Source organism: Phoca vitulina, unplaced genomic scaffold, assembly GCF_004348235.1.
Source record: "Phoca vitulina isolate PV1807 unplaced genomic scaffold, GSC_HSeal_1.0 scaffold3, whole genome shotgun sequence".
Taxonomy (NCBI): domain Eukaryota; kingdom Metazoa; phylum Chordata; class Mammalia; order Carnivora; family Phocidae; genus Phoca; species Phoca vitulina.
The window spans coordinates 87,920,569-87,943,691 of NW_022589706.1; the positions used below are offsets into that span (position 1 = coordinate 87,920,569).

The 23,123-nt window shown below is 39.5% G+C and overlaps 1 protein-coding gene across 39 annotated transcripts in view; it reads left to right on the forward strand.

Moving 5' to 3' along the window:
- The window catches only part of ANK2 (ankyrin 2), a 633,020-nt gene extending 619,197 nt beyond the window's left edge, over nucleotides 1–13,823 (forward strand). For 37 of the 39 annotated variants that reach the window (XM_032401030.1, XM_032401034.1, XM_032401024.1 and 34 more), the window contains 6 exons: nucleotides 66–351; nucleotides 2,003–2,291; nucleotides 5,213–5,296; nucleotides 5,399–5,563; nucleotides 6,563–6,745; nucleotides 11,550–13,823. In XM_032401030.1, the coding sequence (XP_032256921.1) occupies nucleotides 66–351; nucleotides 2,003–2,291; nucleotides 5,213–5,296; nucleotides 5,399–5,563; nucleotides 6,563–6,745; nucleotides 11,550–11,564 (1,022 nt within the window). In that variant the 3' untranslated portion in view covers nucleotides 11,565–13,823. The remainder of the gene's footprint in view (nucleotides 1–65; nucleotides 352–2,002; nucleotides 2,292–5,212; nucleotides 5,297–5,398; nucleotides 5,564–6,562; nucleotides 6,746–11,549) is intronic. The other 2 variants (XM_032401035.1, XM_032401037.1) reach the window with 2 other exon arrangements.
- Nucleotides 13,824–23,123: the final 9,300 nt, after the last annotated feature.

The following is a 23,123-nucleotide window of genomic DNA, read 5'->3' on the forward strand; positions in this document are numbered from 1 at the left end:
TAAATATCCATTTAATGTGAGTGAGCTTCGATTAAATACTCAATTCAAATTGTTCTCCCCCGTAGGGTTCTCAGTCCTTCAGGAGGAGCTATGCACTGCACAGCATAAGCAGAAAGAGGAGCAAGCTGCTTCTAAAGAGAGCGAGCCCTGCGATCACCCTCCCATTGTCTCAGAGGAAGACATTTCTGTCGGTTATTCCACTTTTCAGGATTACATCCCCAAAGCTGAGGGGGACAGCTCAGCAACAGAGCTCTTTCCGCAAACTCACAAGGAGCAAGTTCAACAGGATTTCTCAGGGAAAATGCAAGACCGGCCTGAAGAGTCATCTCTTGAGTGTCAGCAGGAGTACTTGTGAGTTTCAAAAGAAAGCCTGTCAAATGTCATTCCAAGAAACAAGCCAGTAGGACAAGAGTGCCAGGCGTATACTGCTGGAAATTGTTGTCAAATAACCCCACCAATAACAAGGGCCAGAACCACAGACAAAGAGCAAAAGATTTGAGACGTAATTGTGACCGCATTGTGTGGGAGATCTGCTTGAACCAACTTCCAGTTCTGTGACCTTGGGCAAGTCCCAAAGCCCTTTTGGTTTCTGTTTCCACATCTCTAAATTATAGTAATTTATACCCCTGTTCATCTCCTAGGGTCACAGGTCAAGGATGTGCCCATGAAAGCATAGTTTCAACTATAAAATTTCACGTGGACCTCACTCTTCCTGCTTCTAAGAGTCCTGCCCCTCACTTCTCTGTGATGCTCTGATACGTGCCAGTTGTCCTACAGCTCATTCAGAGAGTGAACAGTGACAGGTGAAGAGTGTAGGTGATAGGGGAGACAGCCCTCAGCGTATTTCACCAAAGCGATGGGGTGCCCAACAGTACAATTGGAAACACAGCACAGATTATTCACACAGAATGAAAGATCATTAAAGTGAGGTGGGATGCGGTCAGAGTGGGAGTAAAGGGAAGTTTTCCAGAAAGCTTCTGGCTAAAGGAAGCTACTACAGAGCAGGCAGCTCAGAACTCAAGTTCTGGGCTTTATAGAAGCAAAGGAGAAAGAGAGTTGTTTAAATGGCACTTGTTATTTAGAGAAAGAAAGTAGATCGTGCAAAAGGCAAATGCATCCCCAGCCCTGGAATCTGAGAATAGTGTGTCAGGAGATTGCATCATAGCATTTCTCTTGTCATTAAGTGAGCTTTGTGCTGGGGTCACTGGAACTTGAGAAGAGGGTGAAATGGGTAATAAAATCATCCCTTTTTCCACTGAGCCACCTACCAACTACCTTTAGGTTTTAGGGGAGAGCAGAAAGAAGAGAGAAAGAAAAAGGAAAAGGTGGGAAGCAAAGAGGGCATATCAATTTGGGCACTTAATATCTATGGAGTGACAGAAATTTGCAATAAGTTAAACAGAAAAAGCAGAGAATTTTCTTCCTTAGAAAATGAGGTTACAAAGATTGCCTTGGAGTAACTCCAAACTGTATCAGTAGAAAAAGTTTTAACCAGGTCTTTCCATCAAGTAATACAGTTTTCCAGAGGTATAATAAGACTCTCCATATTTACAATTATGATAATGATATTAACATGGGGTTTTTAGATTGGTTTCTAAAAATTTTCCCCAAACTTTGATTCTTGCTTCGAGAGCCTTATTATCTACAGATCTTTGTTATATAAACCTCCTCAAATCTTCAAGATCACCTTGAGTTATCAAAGAAAAGATGAAATTATAATTTATATACTTTGTAGAGATTAGGAAATAGTAATACATTTTGGGATAATTTTTATCTTTAGAATACATCTTTCCCAGTCAATGCTAGATCATTGATTTGTAACTCTATATGATATCTTACATCTGATTTTTATTCAACTTTCATTTCTTGGCCACATTTACAAAAGTTATTTTGACTTCCATGGACCATGAAGATAAATTCCATTTTTCCTTCTAATTCCCTTGCTTCGGCAGGAGGAGAAATGCATATGCTCTCATGGTATAGCTTGGCTTTTCTGTTTCAGTGTGACAACCCCAGGGACGGAAGTGTCAGAGACTCAAAAGGCTACGGCTGTATCTGGCTCTCCCAGCAAGACCCCTGAGGAAATTAGGACCCCTCCTGAGGAGGAGAGGCCATACCTCCAGACCCCAACATCTAGTGAGCAGGGAGACTCTCCCATCATACAAGAACCCGAAGAGCCCCCAGAACACGGGGAGGAGAGTTCTCAGAAAACCAGCCTTGTGATAGTGGAGTCTGCTGATGACCAACCACAGGCCCTTGAAAGACTCGATGAAGATGCAGCTTTCCATAAGGTAAGAATCTCCTCCGTTTCCTTGCCCATAGGCAGCAAAGCTACAAACCTTCCCCAGTTTCCATTTCTCTGATGGCTTATTTTTTCTCTGACAAAAATTAACCTGGGTCATGTGAACCCCTCAATCCCTTTTAAACCTGGGGACCAGAGAATCTAGAAAAAAAAAAAGATACACAGTCCAACTCTAGCTATTTGACCACGAGCCCTAATTTTACAATTGGAAAACTTTTTGCTGAGGAAAATGAACACCGGGGTGAAACAAGATCCCTGATGTGGCTTTTCAAAATTGATAACCATGGGCGTGCAGACTAGTGAGAGGGATTCACAGGGCCTCAGGTAAGTGCCGGCCATGGCACCATGTGGGAGCCAGACTCTGGTTAGATCTGTCCGTGCAGTCAGACAGACTGTAGATATCCAGTGGGGTTTACCTCCCCAGACAAATTTTTCTCGTTAAAGGAAAGGTGATTTCCAAAATAGGCCTCCTTATGTCTATTTTAAGAATGACTTTGACAGAGGACCTGGTACCTAAACTTACTGCTGATTCAGAATGTCAGAATCCCTGACAGGGGTAGGAGCTGACATCAGTCACACTGTTTCCTTTGTCATTACGTGTGTTTTGATGTTGCGAAGAAGCGTGGAGACCATCTTAGAAATTCATTTAAGCCATTTATTCTCAAAGTGTATTCTAAACTGTTCATGTTCCTCAGCATTAACGGCGGGGATTTGAGCCCTCCTCAGAGCTCCTGAATCGAAATGAACCTCAGAGAGGGAAGGGGGACCCAGCATGTGCATTTTAAATAACTCCCTAGATGATTCTCATGCACACACACAAAAAGGGCCAGAATCTGTTTGCATTAAACGTAATTTAACATAAATTATATATTTTTCCTTCTAGAATTCAAAAACATTTTCTACATCAAAGTGTTTTTAAAGCATTAATATATGTCTCAGTAGTGAAGAATGAATTATGTAAAAGAACTGAAACTTTTTGGGGAAACGAGTGATACAACTTATCTGTGGGCTTAAGGCCTACATTTATTTTTCTTCACTATGAGGATGACATCTGCTAGCAGGATTTGTCTAAAATCATAACTAGAATTAAGAGAGGTTCAGGCAAGTGAGAACTGTGTCCCAATTTTGGCAGTTATCTTAAATAATGAATTCATTCCATGAATGGAATTTTATTTTAAGTTTACCTTTGCACAGAATGATTCATCTCCCAAGTTCTTGGCTTAAATGAATTCTAGTAAAAATGTTTCAAAGATGCTATCTGAACCCAGAAGCCTAAGAATCCACTGGCTAAATGAAGTATAGATTTCAAACAGTTATTTGGATAATTCATTTATTTTTTCAATGCACATAAATTTTTGATAAGTCCTTCTGTACTCCACTTTATACACAGGTCTGTTCCATTCTTGATGAATATCCGATTATTTCTGTGATGCTTCCTATTTTGACCCTTAACTTCTCATGACCCTATCTTGAGGATCCAATTTCAGTCACTTTTCTTGCTGATCGTATTTCTAGGCAGCAGATTCCTGAATGTATTTAAAGTATAATTTGGTTTAGATTTTACAGGTTTTAGCAGAAAAGCATATAGAAATACATCAGATATTTAAAAATATGTTGAAAAAATGTCATTGAGTTTTCTTTAAAAAAAAAAAAAAGCAACCTATTAGGAAAGAGTGATGTGATAGAATGCTCCCAAGTTATATGTTCTAATCTAAAATTATGTTTTTAGTTCCATATCTGACTCTGGGCCAGACCCATAAAATCAGACTGGCCAGTGCATCTTAACTTCTCTGCAGAATGAGTCTGATGTTATTCATAGGCTGCCTTCTTTGGTGACAGAGAGGCGCTCTACTGGCTAGATAACAGCTATTCGGAAACTGGTTTTGCAGAAAGTTCTGCTACAGGCATAAGTTATTTCTCTACCTGTGGGTTAATCATTCCAAGCCTAAAGCCTGAGTGTCAATGGCTTATCAATGTTTTTTGTGCTACTTAAGTTCTGTGTTTACATTGGTCATTTATCAGGAGTTTAAGTCCAAGAAGTGATGTGGACAAGCTGCATATTTCTTCTGACAGATTTTGACAGATGGGCACTCAGCTTTCAGAATTTCAGAATTTTTTTTCATTCATTGAACAAAAAAACTATATTCGTATCGAAGTGTGAGACAGACACACACCTGTTTGCCCTGCTGGCTTTTCCACCAAAGCCTCCAGGAATGAGACTTTCAGAAAACAAGTGTGAACTAAAGCAGAAACCAGTAGTGAAGACATTCCTTAGCATGTTAAACAAAACAATGCTTCCATGCTTCCACCAGGAGCTAACAGAGGAATTAGGTGAGCTGGAGACCAGCTCAGATGAGGAGGCGATGGTAACTACCAGGGTTGTCCGCCGACGAGTGATTATTCAGGTACCAGCTGTTACCTTACTGCACGTCCGGGACACTTCTGTCCCCATAACCCGTAGAGAGTGATGGACCTGGAGCAGTGAGGGCTTGGCATGCTCTTTAGGTAGTGCATGGCCATTCAAAAGCAGATCCCTAACTCTCCTAAGTTTGGTTTGTTAAAAACAATGCAGCGGTGATGACAGTGGCAGCCCGCCTCCAAGAGAACGAACAGCAAGAGCAAGAGCGCTTCCTCCTTCCGCCCACCTCACCTCGCTTGTCCGTTTTTGTTTGTGCGTTTGTTTTACACCTAACTGTGGTCCAGTTCCCCTAAGCATGTTATTACCCACCTTTTCTTTTCTTTCTTTCTTTCTTTCTTTTAAACATACTACTCGACAGGACTTGGCATCTCCACAGTGCTTCCCAGTAGCTTCCTTCATTTTCTAACATGGCGCACCTTATAAGCCCTTGGGAGGAGTTTCTCAGAATTGGTGCCAAACACTGAAGTGACCCTTTTTTCTCAACCATTTAGGGAGATGATATGCCTGACATACCCCCGGAAACAGTCACAGAAGAAGAATACATCGATGAGCAGGGACACACTGTGGTCAAGAAGGTACTATCCTAACGTGGTTGATTTCGAACCTCCTGCTTAAAACGTATCTGTCCCTCGGTGCTGCCCCTCAAAAACAAGATCCATGAATAAAATATCTTTCAGGTCACTAGGAAAATCATTAGGCGGTACATATCCTCTGAAGGCACAGAGAAAGAGGAGGTTACAATGCAGGGAACGGCCCAGGGACCCATCAGCATTGAGGAAGGAGATGGCTATTCCAAAGTCATGAAGCGCATTGTATTAAAGAGTGACACCGAACAGTCAGAGGTAAGATCATCTGCTTCTCCAACCTGATTTTATGGAGAAGTGTGAAATGGAGTCGGAAGAGGTGGGTGTGACTGTTTACCCACATTGGCCCCACTGCTCCCCCTTATCTGGCACCCTGCTTTCAGTTTGCACATTCATTTTTTTCTTCATGATTTTGTGGTATTTTAAAACAACCACCGAGGAGATCTGTAGCCATTATACTCGTGATCTCTGTTTGGTCCTTCTTATTTCTGTTTTCTGTTATGGTTGCGTACATACAACAGAAATCCAAAAGTCAAATTTTAAAAGGCCAGGAACCCATTGGCGGGCAAACAGTATGTCACAGGAAGCCCCTGTACAATTGTGTCCTGGGCAGCGTGGCAGCCTCTGTAGGGCCCTGTAGATCAATATTTGATATTTAACCTTGTGCATTTCAGAGTCACTAAAACCGGGGTCCAGAAACTCCCTGATCTATAGTTTTCTTTCTTTCCATTCTACTCTCTTTGAGGAATGTTTGCTCTCTATGACATATAATTTGTGACATCCTCACTGTTTTGCATTCATTCACATCCTCAAAATGTTGTTATTATGCACAAAGTTTCTCCAGAAATCTACTTTTTTGGTTTGTCATATCTTTGAGAGTTTCTCCTTTGGGGATTAATTTCATCTTCATAATGCCAAAACCATTTAAACGTGGAGGAAGGGTTCATCAATAGGCTGTTATGTCCGCATTGCACTGAGCAATCGGTTCTTATTCACGATACTTCCTGATGGTTTTTCGTTCAGGTGACTCATGAGTGGTTGGTTTGGTCCTGTGTACATGGAGTTCATGACAGAGGCATTACCAATTGATTACAGGCTTTTTCTTTCTTTTTGTAACTGCTTCTCTTTTCCAAAATACTGTTTTCTGGAAGACTGGTATAAACCAGTGTAGGGTTTTGGTTTCTTTACATAGAAAAATTAATCACTGTGACCTTGTGGCAGTCAGAAACCGTGTATCATGTGTCCTTCATCCATTAGGTAACTTTGTCTGAGCCCAGCATTTTGTCCAGTACCTCACAATTTCAGGCTGAACCAGTGGAAGGCCGTAGAGTCAGCAAAGTTGTTAAAACAACTATGGTACATGGAGAGAGGATGGAGAAACATCTGGGTGATTCTAGTTTAGCCACTGATCTTCCTTCAGCCAAAGATGACTTTGAAGAGGTATAGAAGCATTATCACTTTTGTGTTTTCGTGTTGTGTATGTGTATTTTATGTTTGCTTTGTGTTTAAAAAGAAAATGGTTTATCATTATGTCATTCCATATATGTATTCGTGGAAGGGTGCAGAATAATTCAAGAGGGTAGAATTCCTGCGTGAAATAACTTGTACAGTGAGGTAATGTTTCCACAACTTGTGGTATTCATCATTATCACCTTAAATGCTTTAAAAAATCTAGATGACCTGGATTCACTTCAGCTGAATCAGAATCAGAATCTCTGGAATTAGGCCATGATTGTACATCTTGCTTGGAAGACCCAGAAGTGACTTCCCAATTAATAAGAGAAAGAAATAAATAGGTTGCAAATTGTCTTTACTAGCTAATATTCTCAAATATTTCCAAAGATTGGCATTAAAGAAAATTCAGTTTTATTTTAAACCTAGAAATAAAATAAGCATTTATAATTATTTAAGTTCTGATTTTCAGTAATTAGAAAATGGGTCCACGGTGACAGATCCACAGACCCTTACTAGGATTCAAAAATTCAAAAATTCTGAAAACCGAGACTTGTAGGTTAGTAGCAAGTTAATTTGGGAGTAAAATTTAATATGAACTGACATGGAGCTATTAGGACATGGAGGGGTTTTTAGTCCTACCTAGAGTGAATATTCACATGCTTTGCTTTTGATATATTTGTGAGATTGATTACAGGATGCTGCCCCAACCCCTTCTGGGATATTAGAATATACAGTGTATATATCATATTACCTTTCTAAAATCCAAAAAGAAAAAATTCTGGATTCTGAAACACATCTGGCCCCAAGGGTTTTGACTAAGGGATTGTGGGCATATGCAAATATCTACAAAACATTTTTTGCTATTGAGACATTTTGAAGTTAAATGGTACATGTGTGTCCTCTTCTATACCCACAATATGCATTGAGATTATATATGAATGCATTGAGATATGAAAAGCATACCTTATTTAAATACTTTTAAGGAAAGTATCTTGCCCTTGGATAATCAGAAGATGAATTGTGTGAGTTGTACACTTCGGGCCTTATTCACTTGTTGCTTATTTTGCCTCTGATCGTTATATTTATCGGTAGAGTCTCCACTGGGGAAAGGAGGGTGAGATGAGGAGAAAATTAAAAGTCACTCAGTACAGATGTTATTTACCAGCATTTATAAAGCTTTGTAGTACATGTCCGTCACAAATAGGAGAAATTTAAATAAAACTCAATTCTTATACTTGATCCCGAAATTATATTTATTTATTCTTTCAAGTATAGCTTTTTATACTTACTATTGATTAAGCACAGGAATAGATTATTTTTAAGTCTGTGGTTTATGATGGGTTTTGTCCTGTTTTCTTTTTTCTTCAGGCTTTGAGTTATACAGGTAGCCACATGAAAGTGCACTTCCCCAGTTTAGTAGAGAATGAAATCCTGAAAGAGGATGGATCAATAATTAAAAGGTTTGGGTTAGCATGGGGTTATGCTTTGCCAACTAACACCTGAAATTTTTTTCCAATTTTAAGAAAAGAAAAATAGCCCCTACATGTACCCTAACATCCCTTGGGAACTTCCAACTCTCTCTGTATTGTACACTTTTGTCAAGTGGTAGATCTGTCAGTGTGTCATACCTATAGTGTCCTCTTCATGCTTTGAAAGTAATAGCAAGGCTTGGGGAGAATGAGACACCTGTTTACACAATCACTCCTTGGGTTTTAGCAAGTCATCCATTTTGCTGAGGCCAGCTGAGGTGGGCTCTTCCACTGTGTTGATAGATTTGGAGCACATATGAAGAGGAATCTAATCAGCTGTTCACAAATTAATCTTGTGACCAGCTACCTTCAGCTCAATCTTAGCAAATCATAACTGTGTGGTACATGCTTTTGTTTTGTTTTGTTTTGTTTTTTTACCGCCTTCTAAAAGCTTTAAGCTGTTTCATGATCCCGCATGTGAATGGCAAATAACATGAGCATGAGTTTGATATCCACAAACCTGAATGTACCTAGCAATGCTGAAACCAGGGACTCTACTAAGTTAAAGTGCCATAAAAGCAGTAAGCAGCTCACTTTTATACCTATGAAAGGGGACCAGCTGCGAAACTCTCTGGTTAGCCCGTCCCTATTACCTATTTGATGTATGAACTTGAGAACCCTTGCCTCTTGCCTCATCTCCTGGCCCTTCTCTTTGGTCCTCTAGCAGCACCATGCTAATAAAGTGCCCTCCACTTCTCAGGGAAAAGACACAATGGAAATTCAAGTTACTATTGTGCTTTTCACTTCATTGTGAAGAAGAAAAAGATTGTCATTTATAGTACTCTACAAAGCTATTTTTAGCCTGTAGAACATAATAATTAGGAACAGTGAATTAAAGGTTCTGTCACAATTCCGCCCTCCAATCACACGGGAACAACAGCAGCAGCTAAGAATTTAAGAGTGTAATTGCTCAGAGAACTTTAAAAATGCTACGTAAATTAAGGATAAAGTGCCTTTTATACTCTGAACTTTTAAGTGTTTTATTCAGTTACTCAGACAAAACCACATAAACCATGTACACACCCTAGCATCATGAGATCTTTAAATTGGAATACATTTAGAGACCAGTTAATCCGAAGTTCTCAGTTACAGCTGGTGAATTTGAAGCCAGGGATATAGACAACTCAATTAAATTCTATAGCTATTTAGTTCTGGAATGTATTTGTCATGTATAACACTTTTATCTTGTACGAAGACATTTTATCATACCCACTGCCCCCCTGATCTACATATGAGTAGATTCATTCCACTGCTTGAGTTATATGCATATGCATACTCATAAACACATTCATCTACACATATCTGCACAAAATATCAGGGTTTGCCCTGTGATAGAAGCTTATTGCCTGCCCCCCCCCCCCCCCACACACACCAATTACTGAAAGCTTCTCTTAGCTCTTGGCAGAAATAATCAGATATGTGCCTTTTGGGAGAAGAAAAATATGGGTGCTGAATAGTTAGAAAAATATGATCTGGTTTCAATCATTGGAACCAAATTTGACGTTCTTATTAAGAGGAACAAATTTAGTGTGCCTCGGTGGCTCAGTCGGTTAAGCCTCTGACTCAGGTCATGATCTCAGGGTCCTGGGATTGAGCCCTGCTTTGGGCTCCATGCTCAGCAGGGAATCTGCTTGAGGATTCTTTCTCCCTTTCTCTTCCCCCAACTCTCTCTCTCAAATAAATAAATAAATATATATTTTTTAAAAAGGAACAAATTTAAGTTTGCTTTCAGATACAAAATAATTCATGTGGTATCAAAGGAAGGAAGAGAACAAGAGAACATGAGACAAGAAGGAAGAAGGAGCCCAAAAGAAAGCTGAAAGTATTTTGGCTAATAGAAGTCTTTAAAAAAAAAATCAGGATGATCTTCAATGCATGGCAGTGTTAGAAGGTAGAATAATGATAAGGACAGAACCTCCAGCTTCTTAACACTAGGAATCCGTAAGAAAACTGCTGGGTAAAGTCACAAAAACTGCTCATTTCTCCGTGGTTTTCAGTGAAGATGCATGGCATCATGGTTACAGATTCAGGCTCTGGAATCTTGGAGTCTTGGCCCCACTTCATACTAACTATGTTATTTTGTATTTGGAGCATTGCTTAAAATCTCTGAGATTCATTTTCCTTATTCATTATAATAATAGTGCCTGGCACATAAAAATGTTCACATATTTACAGAATGAATAATTATATTTAGAAGTAGTGAGAAGAAGAGAGGGTGTACAAATTACAGCATAATCATTTTCAAGTAGGGAGACGGGAAAATGGTAGTACAAAATATCACAGAACATCAGAACCCCTTTTGTCGACTAATCACTATTCAGGAGGGAGCCAAGAAAGCAGCAGACTGTTCAATGGCATAGAAGACCAAAAATGGGCAAAGTCCATGGAGATCTGAGCAGATGGAGGAAGAATTTGTCTCTCGGTACTTTTTCTCTTTCCTCTCTCTTCCCCACCATCTCTAGATGAAGTTTTGACACCTGGGCAGACCCTCATCTTTCACTGGTAGTCACCTTCCTCTAGGCTGATAGAATAAGATTCCGGTTTTTAAAGATCCGTGTCTCATGGAAAAGTTTTCCTAGAACAGGATGCAACTCTAAGGATTAAGCTGGCAGCTAAGGTGTTTAAAAAAATCAAAAACTATTTTTCTCAGCCTGTCAAAAGGTACATATGGAATCCCTGTTTCAGCATGAACCGAGCTCTTTCTTTCTTTCTTTCTTTTTTTTTAAGATTTATTTGTTTATTTTAGAAAGAGAGAGAGAGAACGAGCAGAAGGGGCAGAAGGAGGGAGAGAGATTCTCAAACAGATCCCTGCTGAGCGTGGAGCCCAATGCAGGGCTTGATCCCACGACTCCAAGATCACAACCTGAGCCACAATGAAGAGTTGGATGCCCAACCACCTGCGCCACGCAGGAGTGCCGAGCCAAGCTCTTTCAAATCAGTGCACCTTAAACAAAACATGAATGATTATATGGTTTCTTTTGGAGAGAATCGTATTAAAGCATGGTTTTATTTATCTGAAATAGTTCCTAAAGTTTTAAAAAGATATTCTTTGTTCTGAAACACTTTAAAACATTTCATGACTCATGTCAGATAGGAGCGGCCGCGTTTAAAAGAAAGATGCGGAAAGATGGCTAGTGTAGAAGTATCCAGAGGTAGGGCAGTAAAGCACTTTCATGCCATGGTTATTTAGCCCCATTCCGAAGATGGTGGCTGCGTTTTAGTGAAGAAAGCATAAATCTCTCTTGTCTGCTTTCCTCCAGGACAACAATGAGTAAAGCCAGTACACAGAAGAGGGCTGTGGTGAAGGACCAGCATGGAAAACGCATTTACTTGGAGCACCTGGAGGATGTACCAGAAGCACTAGACCAAGATGACCTCCAGCGCGACCTCCAGCAACTCCTTCGGCATTTCTGCAAGGAGGACTCGAAGCAAGAGGCCAAATGAGGGGCTGCCCAGTCCTCACACCAGAAACCACACATTCACTCAATATGCAACTTCCCGTTTCATTAGCAGAGTGACCTACCCGGCCTAATGGGATACCCTGACACTTCCACTTTTAGCAAATACACACTGCATTTTGTTTCAGTTTTCCCCCCCGTCCTCTTTAACTGTAAGCTAATTTGTGACCAAAGATAGCATCCTTCAGTCTGGATGCTGTATCCACTACTTTGTTGTGTCTGTGCTAAATTGAGAACTGGCCACCTCCATCGTTCTTTGCTCCTGAACAAACTCCATGAAAATCCATCGATCAGAAGAACTTCACCTACAGACCTCTTCAAGTGATGATACCTAGGAGTCCTCCCGAGGGATATCCTTGTACCATGTATATAGCTCAAATGCTCAGATGAACAACATATTAAAATTAAAACCACTGCCTATCATAACTACACTGGGCATCATGGAATAAAAGGCCTCTAGAAATTTGCTGAACAATGGTTAATTAAGATATTGCTAACACAATCGAATGATAATACAGTTCTACCGCAAAAGAAGCACTTCAGACCTACCATGTCCTTAGAACTTCCAGAGTAGCCATTGCTCCTAGTTAAAGATGGGTTAATAACCTCAAGGAACTATCCTAACTAAGCACTTAATGCTGGTGCTGGCCAGCCTTGATTTATGATTCTCCAACAGCCACACGAGGGAGGGGAGAAGGGGGGAGCAGAAGGCAAAAGGAACAAAACAATGAGGTATTCAGCTGCTAGCAGCCACATCCTGTGGCATTCTAGCATCTTCAGGTCTTTTAGATTTTGGACACATTGGCAGGGTATTTTAAAAGCTATAACTACTGTAGTTTTCCAGTTTTCATTGCTGCTTTAGCAAACCACGCTGTCTTATTGGTGGTACTTTCTTCTGGCCACTGCACTGTAGATAATTCATTGGAAACAAGATTTACCCTACACTACGCAAAAGGTTAAACTCCTTCACCATGTTGGAGTGGTTCTCCCCCACCCCGGGTTTATATCTTCTCTAATACCTGCATGTAGCATTTAAAAATCAAAACCACAGTCAAAACTCCTCTTCTAATCACACTGATGGTTTTCATTCTTTTGACCCTGAGCAAGCACTTTTCACTTTCCGCTAGGTCTGTTTTTTAGCTTGCAGACAAGGTTGAGAAATCTTACAAATTTGGTTTTGGTTAAAATTTTTGATTTATTTATTTGAAATCCAAACTCCCTTGGAAACTCTTAAGTGCATTTGTGCACTTTTTTGTTTGTTTCAGAGAAGGAACTTTAATCATCTGAGTGATTTCCATGTCCTATTCCTTATTCCTCTAGTGGTTGAAGCTGTGTAGCATTTTAACATATATATATATTCACAAATATATTCATATAAACAATATACATTTCGAATCAGTTATTTGTTAAAGAAAAGTATATTCAATGAAGATGAAATTTTAAAAAAAAAAAGTCTATCCTCCAGGGATTGAACATTTTCCAATTCTATCTGGTCTTTTCCTGTTGTGCAAAAAATGACTCATTGCTCCAAATGTCAAAAACAAATGTGACAAACAATGGCACTTCATCATTTCAAGCAATGTTGCCAAGGGAGAAAATTTCCTGGGAGGGAGGTTTCCCACAAGCCAAATCTCTTAAAGCCTCAAATGCTAGCACTTTCTGGCAGTTGGATAGGAAATAAAGCTTTCTTTGGCAGCCAAAATGAGAGAGGCTCATGGTGAAACTTTTTGAGACACACCATGGCCTTCTTGTCAAAACCTTCACTGGAGCTCAAGAAAAGCATTTCTGTTGTGTTATTTGCAGTGCAGATGATGTCTGTGTAACAACATAATGGTTATTCACCTTTTTTTGATTTTTGATTTTTGCTGTGTAATCAAAAAACTTGAATACTGTGAGAAGAAGTGAATTTTCAGTTGATGAATCAGCATCTTGTTCCCATGGTGATAACACTAATTGAATATATCTATGAGGGCATGTATTAGTTAATGGAAAAAAAAAATACAACACTAACAATACATAGCTGCAATGTGTACAATGGCTGATTTAATTAAATAAAATGTACAAGTGTTAAATGTGGCAACAGTGATTTATTCTTCTTTATCACTTAATCTGTGATTTCAGGAGATAAGATTATTGAAGAGATGACATGGATTTGAAGCCAAAAAGGACACAAATCGCTCTTTTCCTTGTAGTTTTTATTTAGTGACAAATATGCTATATGCCCCAACACTGTTTTAAGCACTGAGATGAACAGAGTTTGTCCTTGCCCTCAAAAAACTTTTGTTTTTGTTATGCAAAAGGAGAAAGACAAAGATTTATATTTAGTTTTGGGATCGTTAGCAAATAAAAAATAGCAACTTCGGGGCTGGGAGGAAATGAGGAGAGGGTCACCAGGGATTGGTAAGGCAGCGAGGCCCACCGGGCAGGATTCTCCCATTTCAGTTCTCATTTATAAGGCAGTGGTGCTCCGGAAACACCTTCCTTTGGGAACAGCATTTCGCCGGGGGTGGGTGGGGGTGTTATTTATCTCATAGCCTGAGAATTAAACATTAAATGGATACATCAATATAAATAACAAAAGGGCAGAAATACACAAAACTGAAATCAGTTGTATTTGGAGAGTTTTTGGTTTTTGTTTTTTGAAAAATCCCTGTAGTGCTGCTATAATATTTTTTACTGTAAAAACAGTACAAAAAGACATGGTTAGGAAATCGAGTAGGTTTTACATATTTAAAATGTAAGGTGGGGCAAACCCTCCAGACTGAGGGAAGATCATGCACATCTCACAGATGACTTGAATTAGGTATAAAGAGGTGAAAATTACATCTAAGCACACTGAAACCGGCTTGAATTGAATTTGAACTTCGGTTGCTAGTGGTATGATTAAATTTATGTCAGCATGGAGGGTCTGGGTGTGGGCAAGGAGACCAGCCCATGAATAAAACAGATAAAGAGAATCTAACCAAATATTTAATGAGAACCAAAATCACTACAAGGTTTTCTTGAATAATGGAAAAAAGATGGTCAGCTTGCTTTCATTATACTATGAGAAAATAATTGTTTAAATGTCTTTGTCTTCAGCTGCCACTCTCTGCTTAAAAATTATACTCTTTTCCTTCAGTTAAGGTCTGATTTCTGTTTCTGATCTAATTAAAGCTAGAATTACAATCTTAGAGTGAACTACCCACGTAAATATGTAATACAACCTTTGTTTCACTATGGTAATGGAACATTTGAGAAAATCTTTGAAATATCTTAAGAAAAACCTTTATTCCTAACTCCTACACACAAATTATTCTTTTTTGGTTAGACTCAGACTCCCTGGGAAAAACAAAAGTACTCCTTTATTTTAAATAAGCTCCACGGAGTGGAATAGATGATACATGTGAATATCCTGTGGGTAGAGCTGCTATATTTGGTGGGCAGGGGCATTTGAGAGTGGTATTTGTAATACTCCAGCGGATCCCTTCATCACGGGGAATGTTCAGTTGGTAGGTCCCTGAGGTGTTTCGGTGAGGTAATGTGACAAAATGGCGAAATAGGGGATCTCGGAGCAAGATTGGATTGGAATCAATCCAGCTACGGCAGTACTTAGGCGACTTTGTGCGAGTGTACCCTCTGGAATCCTCAGTAAAATAAAAGAACAACACCTTAGAACCCTCTCGCCATACCAGATGCAGGGAAGGGCAGCAAGCCCTGTGTCATCCCTTTAATCTGGAAGTGCCATAGGGGCCTATGTGTCCTTGGAGCCCATGAGATATGGACCTATATTTGTGACCTTCCCCCTCTTTGGGAAGGTTGAGCCTCAGCGGGGCAGAGTTGAAGGCTGTCACCCCTCTAGATTAGAAAATAGAGTTAACCACTTCCTCTTAGGCTCTCCCAGGACAGTTTTTGTCAGTCAAGCCCCCTTAGTTCACTTCCTACTCTGAGGAAGTGTTCTTCAGGATCTCTTTTTCTCAGCAGGCCTTCATAACTCAGTTCTGGTTTCCAGTCCTTCTTCCAATGCCCTCCACATACTCTATTTTGGGTTTTCATTTTTTCTTTACCCTCAAAGCTGAATTAGATAAAGCCACCCAAACTCCCCTACTGAATGTTCTCTACCGGTAACTGGTCCAGCGTAGCTGCTGCAAAGATCTGTACTGCCGGGGCCCTGGGCTGGCCTGGAGGTGGGGAGGAACGCAGTGGCGGTCTTTGTGGGTGTACAGAAACAACTGAATGACCATGTTGCATGACATCCACACCGGGCCAGCTTTTCCTGGGTGTCGATCAGAACTCAGTTCTGATCCAGGCCAAGAGATAGAATTTTCGTGGCATTAGTATAACAGCATCTTCTAAATGAGCTGGACCTTCTGTGAATTTTTCAAGTGACTCACAAATATGCACTACCTTCAACACCTCTCCAACCATGCTGTCTCACCCCAAAGAATCAGAGGGACAACTTAGACTCATTGTTTGAACAATCCAGTTACTGTTCAGACAGGTGTATTAGTTTCCTAGGGCTGCCATGGCAAAACACCCCAGAATAGTATTTATTTTCTCGCAGTGCTGGAGGCTAGAAACCTGAGCTCAAGGTCTCAGCAGATTGGTTGCTACTGAGGTCTTTCTCTTTGGCCTGCAGATGGCCACCTTCTCGCGGTGTCCTCAAGTGGTCTTTCTTCGTTGCGAGTGCATCCCTGGTGTCTCCTTTTGTATCCAAACGTCCTCCTCTTATCAGAACACCAGTCAGACTGGACTAAGCCCACCCAAATGGCCTCCTTTTAACTTAATCACCTCTCTAAAGGTCTATTTCCAAATGCAGTCACAATCTGAGGTCTGAGACGTGATTGTTTCAACCTAGGAGTTTGGGGAGGACACAATTCAGCCCTTAACAATTGGGTTTAGTCCAAAAAGCAAAGCCCATGAGATATTCTAAGCAGGTAAGGATTTAATGAAGGGAATTAGAAACTTATACAAATGTTGGAAGAGAAAAAAAATGAAGGCAGGGAAGGTGCTGCTGCCTTGAAGAAACCCACAGTGCAGAAGTCAGAGCTCCAAACTGCCATTGATGGGTTTGGCTTCATGTAGCAATGAAGTCTATGCTTTTAGGAGAATGCCCAGACATAGCTGCCCAAAACCCTTCACCTGTCTTCTGCCAAAGTCCTACACACTGCCCAGCTGCCTCTGAACAAATAATTGTTTTCCTTTTCTTTCCCTTTCAAACCTTGGGCAAACACTTATTATTGGCAGAATCTAACACATAACCCCACTGGAAAGGGATTCCAAGGAATATAGTTCTGAGGATCTTTCCTCAACCTGCAGAGAAGAATGTAGAATAGGGTGGGAAGGATGCTGAGTTGGTAACCATTCACCATAGAGGTTAAGCCACAGAAGAATAGTCTTCATCCATCCACCAACTCATGCATTCATGATCTACTGTATTCCAGGCATTGTGCTCAGTGCTCAGGTAGATTGAGGCCAAGATGACCATGATTTTTATTATTGCCAGTCACCACTGAAAGTGCCCTTGAGACATCTTTAGTTTCTACCACAAACCTATGAAGTAAATACAGATGAGGAATCCAAGGAGCAGAAAGTTTGCGTATCTTACCCAAGATCATGCAGCTAGAAAACAGCAAATCTGGGGTAAGAACCCAAACAAATGGCTCCAACAGTAAACCATTCTCCATCTTTGAAAGACAATCCATAACTCTTGAGTTTATAATCTTGCAGGGGAGATATATGGAGCCAATAAGTTCACAAATAATTGATTAATTAAACATTAATTTGCTTTGAGAGAAATACCTTTTATACAAAGTAACAAGCCCTGTTCAGTACCATTCTCATTTCTATGCTTCTGCAAAATATCTTCCTTTTTTCTCAAACCTACTTTCCCTTCCTCACCTACCTCGTGCTCAGCAGATGACCCTGACTCTGTTTTATAAGAAAGAAAGTGTGAATGGGCATGAATTACTTCAATGCTGTATGGGTCAGGGGTTCTCTAGAGAAACAGAAATAATAGGATGTATGTGTATATAAAGAGACATTTATTAAAAGGAATTGGCTCATGTGATTATAGAGATTGAGAAGTCCCACGATATGCAGTCAGCAATCTGAGACCCAGGAGAGCCAATGGTGCAGTTCCAGTCCCAAAACTGACAGACCAAGACCTAAGAGCTGATGTTTCACATCAAGACGGAAGGCAGGAAAGGACTGATGTCCCAGGTCAAGGCAATCAGGCAAGAAGAGTTCCTTCTCACTCAAGGGAGGGTCAGGCTTTTTGTACTATTCAGGGCTTCAGTTGATTAGATGAGACCCACCAACACTGGGGAGGGCAGTTTACTTTACTCAGCCTACCAATTCAAATATTAATCTCATCCAAAAACACTCTCAGAGACATATTCAGAATAATGTTTGACCAAATGTCTGCCACCCATGGCCCAGACAAGTTGATGCATAAAATTAATCATCGCAAGTGTCCTTCCAATTCCTACCTCCGAAATTATGTATATCTACCTCCACTCTAGCACATGTTAAAAAAATCTAACAACTTTAACAGATCTTATTGGTTTTATTCAGAGATTCATGAATTGGGCAGCATCCTATCTAGCAGATAGAAAGGAGCTCCAAGGAGCTGTACATCTGCCCAAAATTAAGCACTTTTATAGGCAGAAGGGAGCAGGAACAAGGAAGTTATACTAGGCAAAAAGTGGGTTACTTATTGCAAAGTTACTTTCTTTTAGGGGATGGCTGGGGTCTATCAGGCAGACTACCTCACTAGCATTGATCAGGAGATTCCTTACTGATGTTTAAGATTCCATTTCTGGGAGACCTGAAACTGTAATTGAGTCTTGATTTGATGATGTGGGACTTAGCATCAGTGCCTCCATTTTGCACCTGTGGTCTTATTTTTAACACATTCCTGGTTCTCACCAATGTTCTCCATGTTTCTATCTCCCAGCTGAGGTGTACATTCAGATTTCTCCTGGTTGCAGAGAAAAAAATTATCCTTCAATCCTAGTTTTGCATCTAACTAATGCTTTCTCTGTCTCTCTCTTTCTCTCTCTCTTACTCTTTCTCTCTTTCTTTTTCTTTTTTTCTCTTACATATGCTTCCCCAGTTTCTCACAGTGCTTCAGGCTGGCTTTGAAGAATCTAAAAACTTCATGTATTAGAAACTATGGATCTGGCTCAGCAGAGGTCACAGGAAAACTAAAAGCCTTAAATGGAAGAGTCATAATTAGAATGCCTACAGTGGCCAGACAGGAAAATAATGTATGAATTGTCTGGCGTGGGAAATAGGAACTAGTGGCAGGAATAGGGAAATAGGCCTGTGGCAAACTTAGGAGAGCATGCTGCATGTTATATATATTGAGATAAATATAAACCATCAATAATTAATGTATTATTTAGAATTGAAAAATAGTAAAATCACAAAATATACCTGAGAGTTCTTTTTTGAAATAATATAGATAATGGCCACTAACATAAACAAGAGGTAAAGAAGCAAAAATGTGCAATGTTAAAAAAGGAAATTGGGGAGTGTGATATTGTGACTTAAATATATATTTGGTTTTCATTCATTTCTGGCACAGAGCTCCTAAAACCCTTGGAATTGCCTGAGCAATAAGAGCATTATTTCTTACAATATTTGGTCTCTTACCTTCAGTTCCTGAAATGACTTTAGAGCCATAAGGTGAAATATGTGTCTTGTTATTTTTAATAAACCCCTTTCCACCACACCTGAGTCTATGTTAATGAGGTGACTTTTGGAAAGCACCTCGGGATGGGGGCTGGTTGCCAAGGGGGAACAATCATGAACAGAGGTGAGGAACTTTTGGTTCCACCCTCTGATTTCCAGGGAGGGGAGAAGGGGCTAGAGATTCAATCAATCACCAATGGCCAATGATTTAATCAATCATGTCTATGTAACGAAGCCTCCATAAAAACCCTGTAAGGAAAGGGCCTGGAGAACTCTCAGGTTGGTTAACATGTAAAGACTTTAGGAGAGTGACACCCCTAAAGAGGGCATGGAAGCTCTGCACCACTCGTCTCACACGTTGCCCTGTGCATCTCTTCAGTCCAGGCATTCCTAAATTATACCCTTTTATAATAAACCAGTAACCTAGTAAGTAAAATGTTTATCTGAGTTCTGTGAGATGCTCTAGTAAGTTCATCAAACCCAAGGAGTTTGTTGGAACCTCCGATCTATAGCTGGTTGGTCAGAAGCACAAGTAATAATGTGGGCTTTGGACTGGTGTGGATTTTGGGGGGTGTCCTGTAGCACTGAGCCCTCAACCTGTGGGATCTGAAGCTATCTCCAGGAAGATAGTGTGAGAGTTGAGTTGAGTTGTAGGACTCCTAGTTGGTGTCAGAGAATTGTTTGTTGGTGCAGGAACACCCCCCCCTCCCCGCCCCCCACACACTGGAATTAGCAGCAGAACCCCTTTAGTGAGATAATCAGAGAGGAAATAATTGTAAGAAAATGTTACCTAATTTTATGTAAGTAAATGTAGAAACCTAAATGAAAGAGATGATTTTGTTTAAATGGAAATTAATAAAATTTGCCACAGAAGAGAGAGCAAAGGTAAACCCCAGTGTGATGGTAATTTTACATGTCTACCTGACTGGGCTAAGGGATGCCTAGAAAGCTGGTACAACATTATTTCTGGGTGTGTCTACTTGCTGTTTCCAGAAGGATTAGCATTTGAATGGGTACATGGACTAATGAAAACCCATCCTCAATGATTCAGGTGGGAATCATCTAATCCATTGAGGGCCTGAATAGAACAAAAGTGCAGAGGAAGGGTGATTTTGCTTTAGCTGGAACATGTAACTTCTGCCTTTGGACATCAATGCTCCTGGTTCTTAGGCTATGGGACTTGTACCGGGGCTTAAGCCACGGGCCCCCTGGTTCACATGCCTTTCGGTTAGGCCTGGAATACACCACTGGCTTCCCTGGGCCTCCAGCTTGCAGACAGCAGATCCTGGGACCTCTCAGCCTCCATAACTGCATGAACCAATTCCTCATGATAAACCTCTATCTGCCTGTATATATCCTATTGGTTTTGTTTTTCTGGAGAACACTATTAATACATCCAATAACCATGGAAGAAATTGAGAAAGTAACCAAAGATTTAACCCCATAAGAAAACTCCAGATCTAGGTGCTGTCACATAATTAATAAACAGATAATTCCAATACCATTTAGACTGCTATAGGGCCCTGGGAGAAAAGAAAGTTCCCAATTTTTTTTTAACAAAGCAAATATGTCATTGATACCAAACCTGAACTAAATGCACTCCCAAAACATCCAAAATAACAACAAAAACTCAGATCAATTTCACTGAGGAATAGCTATGCAAAAATCACAAATAAAATAGCACATATAATTTGGCATACATTTTGAAAATTAAACTATAACCAAGTGGCTTCATTCCAAGATCCAAAAGGGTTTATCACTAATAGCTGTTAATATAAGTACCCACATCAAAAAGTCAAAGGAAAAAAACAATATATAATTATTCTCAGAGATGGCCAAGAGGCATTTGGTAAAATATAGCATTCATTCTTGATTTTTCTATTCTTGTAAGAAAATCAGAAGAGAGATACTCTTCCTTCAAGTGATCAAAGGATTTATATGTATGTATAAACAGCACTTCTTTAACAAATGTTCAAATAAATTTAAGTTAACAGCATTTAAGTTATGCTCATTTTAGCACAGCTTTTGCAATAATTTGCTGTAATAGAGAAAACCTTATCTCTGACTCCACGTCACACACGACTGGCTCGTTTCTTATAAGGTGATATCAGTTATGGAATGTTTATGAATCCTGTCATGTAAGAGGTTCAAAATTAATACATTCATTACGTAAGTTTATTTTTTTTAAGCATGAGAAAAGAATGAATGTGCAACAGAGGGTTATTTTATTTATCACATAATACAATTAGAAGGAATTTACATTTAAGATGTCTTTCACAAATGAATTTGCGATTTTAGCCAAAATTTGTGCTTCCTAGGAAATAACTTTTATTTCATGCTTTTTTTTGCAAATTTTTTTAAAAAGTGAGTTTTTAAAAAATGGATTAAAACATTAAAGAGGGGACATGTGCTCCTCATGACAAATTCATCTTGCTTAATGATGAACACTAGGAGCATTCCTATTTTAAAACTGTGAACAAAATAAAAAACTTGATTATTTCCATAACTATACAGAATTGATCAGGAAGTATTAATCAATGCAAATTTAAAAAATCCAAAGAAATAAAGCATAACAATTGGAAAACAAGAGGCAAACATTATCAATATTGGCAGATGATATGTTTGTGAACCAGGAAAACCAAAAAATAAAACCAGAAGAAAAATTAGTCAACATTTTGTCACTATTTTCAAATTTAATATAGAAAATATGTAACTTTCCTTAACATAGAAAATTTTCAAATTAAAAATAAAAATGGAAGAAATAGTTCATACAATTTACAACAGCAATAAAAAAGATTAAATGCCTAGTTATAAATTTAACAAGAAATGTATAGGGCCTACTAAAAAAATGTTTAAAAGTTTTCCTTAAATAATTGGATGAACATACACTGTCTTGTATATAATTATAAAATATTGGGAAGATGTCAATTCTCCATTAATTTATTTCCTAATATGATCATAATAAATTTACTTGTGAGATTTTAACTTGGCTTTATATGACAAAAAAGCAAGCATGTGGAATTAATCTTAAGATTCTAGGGACTAAAACAAAAAAAGAGGGCGCCTGGGTGGCTCAGTCGTTAAGCGTCTGCCTTCCACTCAGGTCATGAGCCCAGGGTCGTGGGATCGAGCCCCACATCAGGCTCCCTGCTCGGTGGGAAGCCTGCCTCTCCCTCTCCCGCTCCCCCTGCTTGTGTTCCCTCTCTCGCTGTGTCTCTCTCTGTCAAATAAGTAAATAAAATCTTTAAAAAAAAAAAAAAAAGAAAGGAATGTATGTAGCAAATTAGGCCTATCAGATATTAAAATGTATTTTAAGCTACTGTTTCTAAAACAGTTTAATATTAGTGTGGTTACTAGCAGTGAGAGTGTAACATAACTAACATGAGTTTGCTCCTTTGTGAGTCACAGATAGAAACTACACTAGGTGAGTTATCACACAAAGGAAACTTTGCAGCAAATAAGAAGATCACAGGGAATAACAAAATGCCTAGAGGGCTAATGGGTACTTTTTGTTTAGGATTAGAATGAATATTTAGATAACGAAGCCTTGTTATCCTGTGTAGAGGGAGACATAGGGTCCTGCAGGCGCCTTAAGGAAACATGCCTATACATACATTGCATGTTGTGTAAATGAAGCTTGTGCTCTCCTCCTTGGGTGGAGACTTTAATATTATAATGAAGTAAAGGTAATTGTCAGTC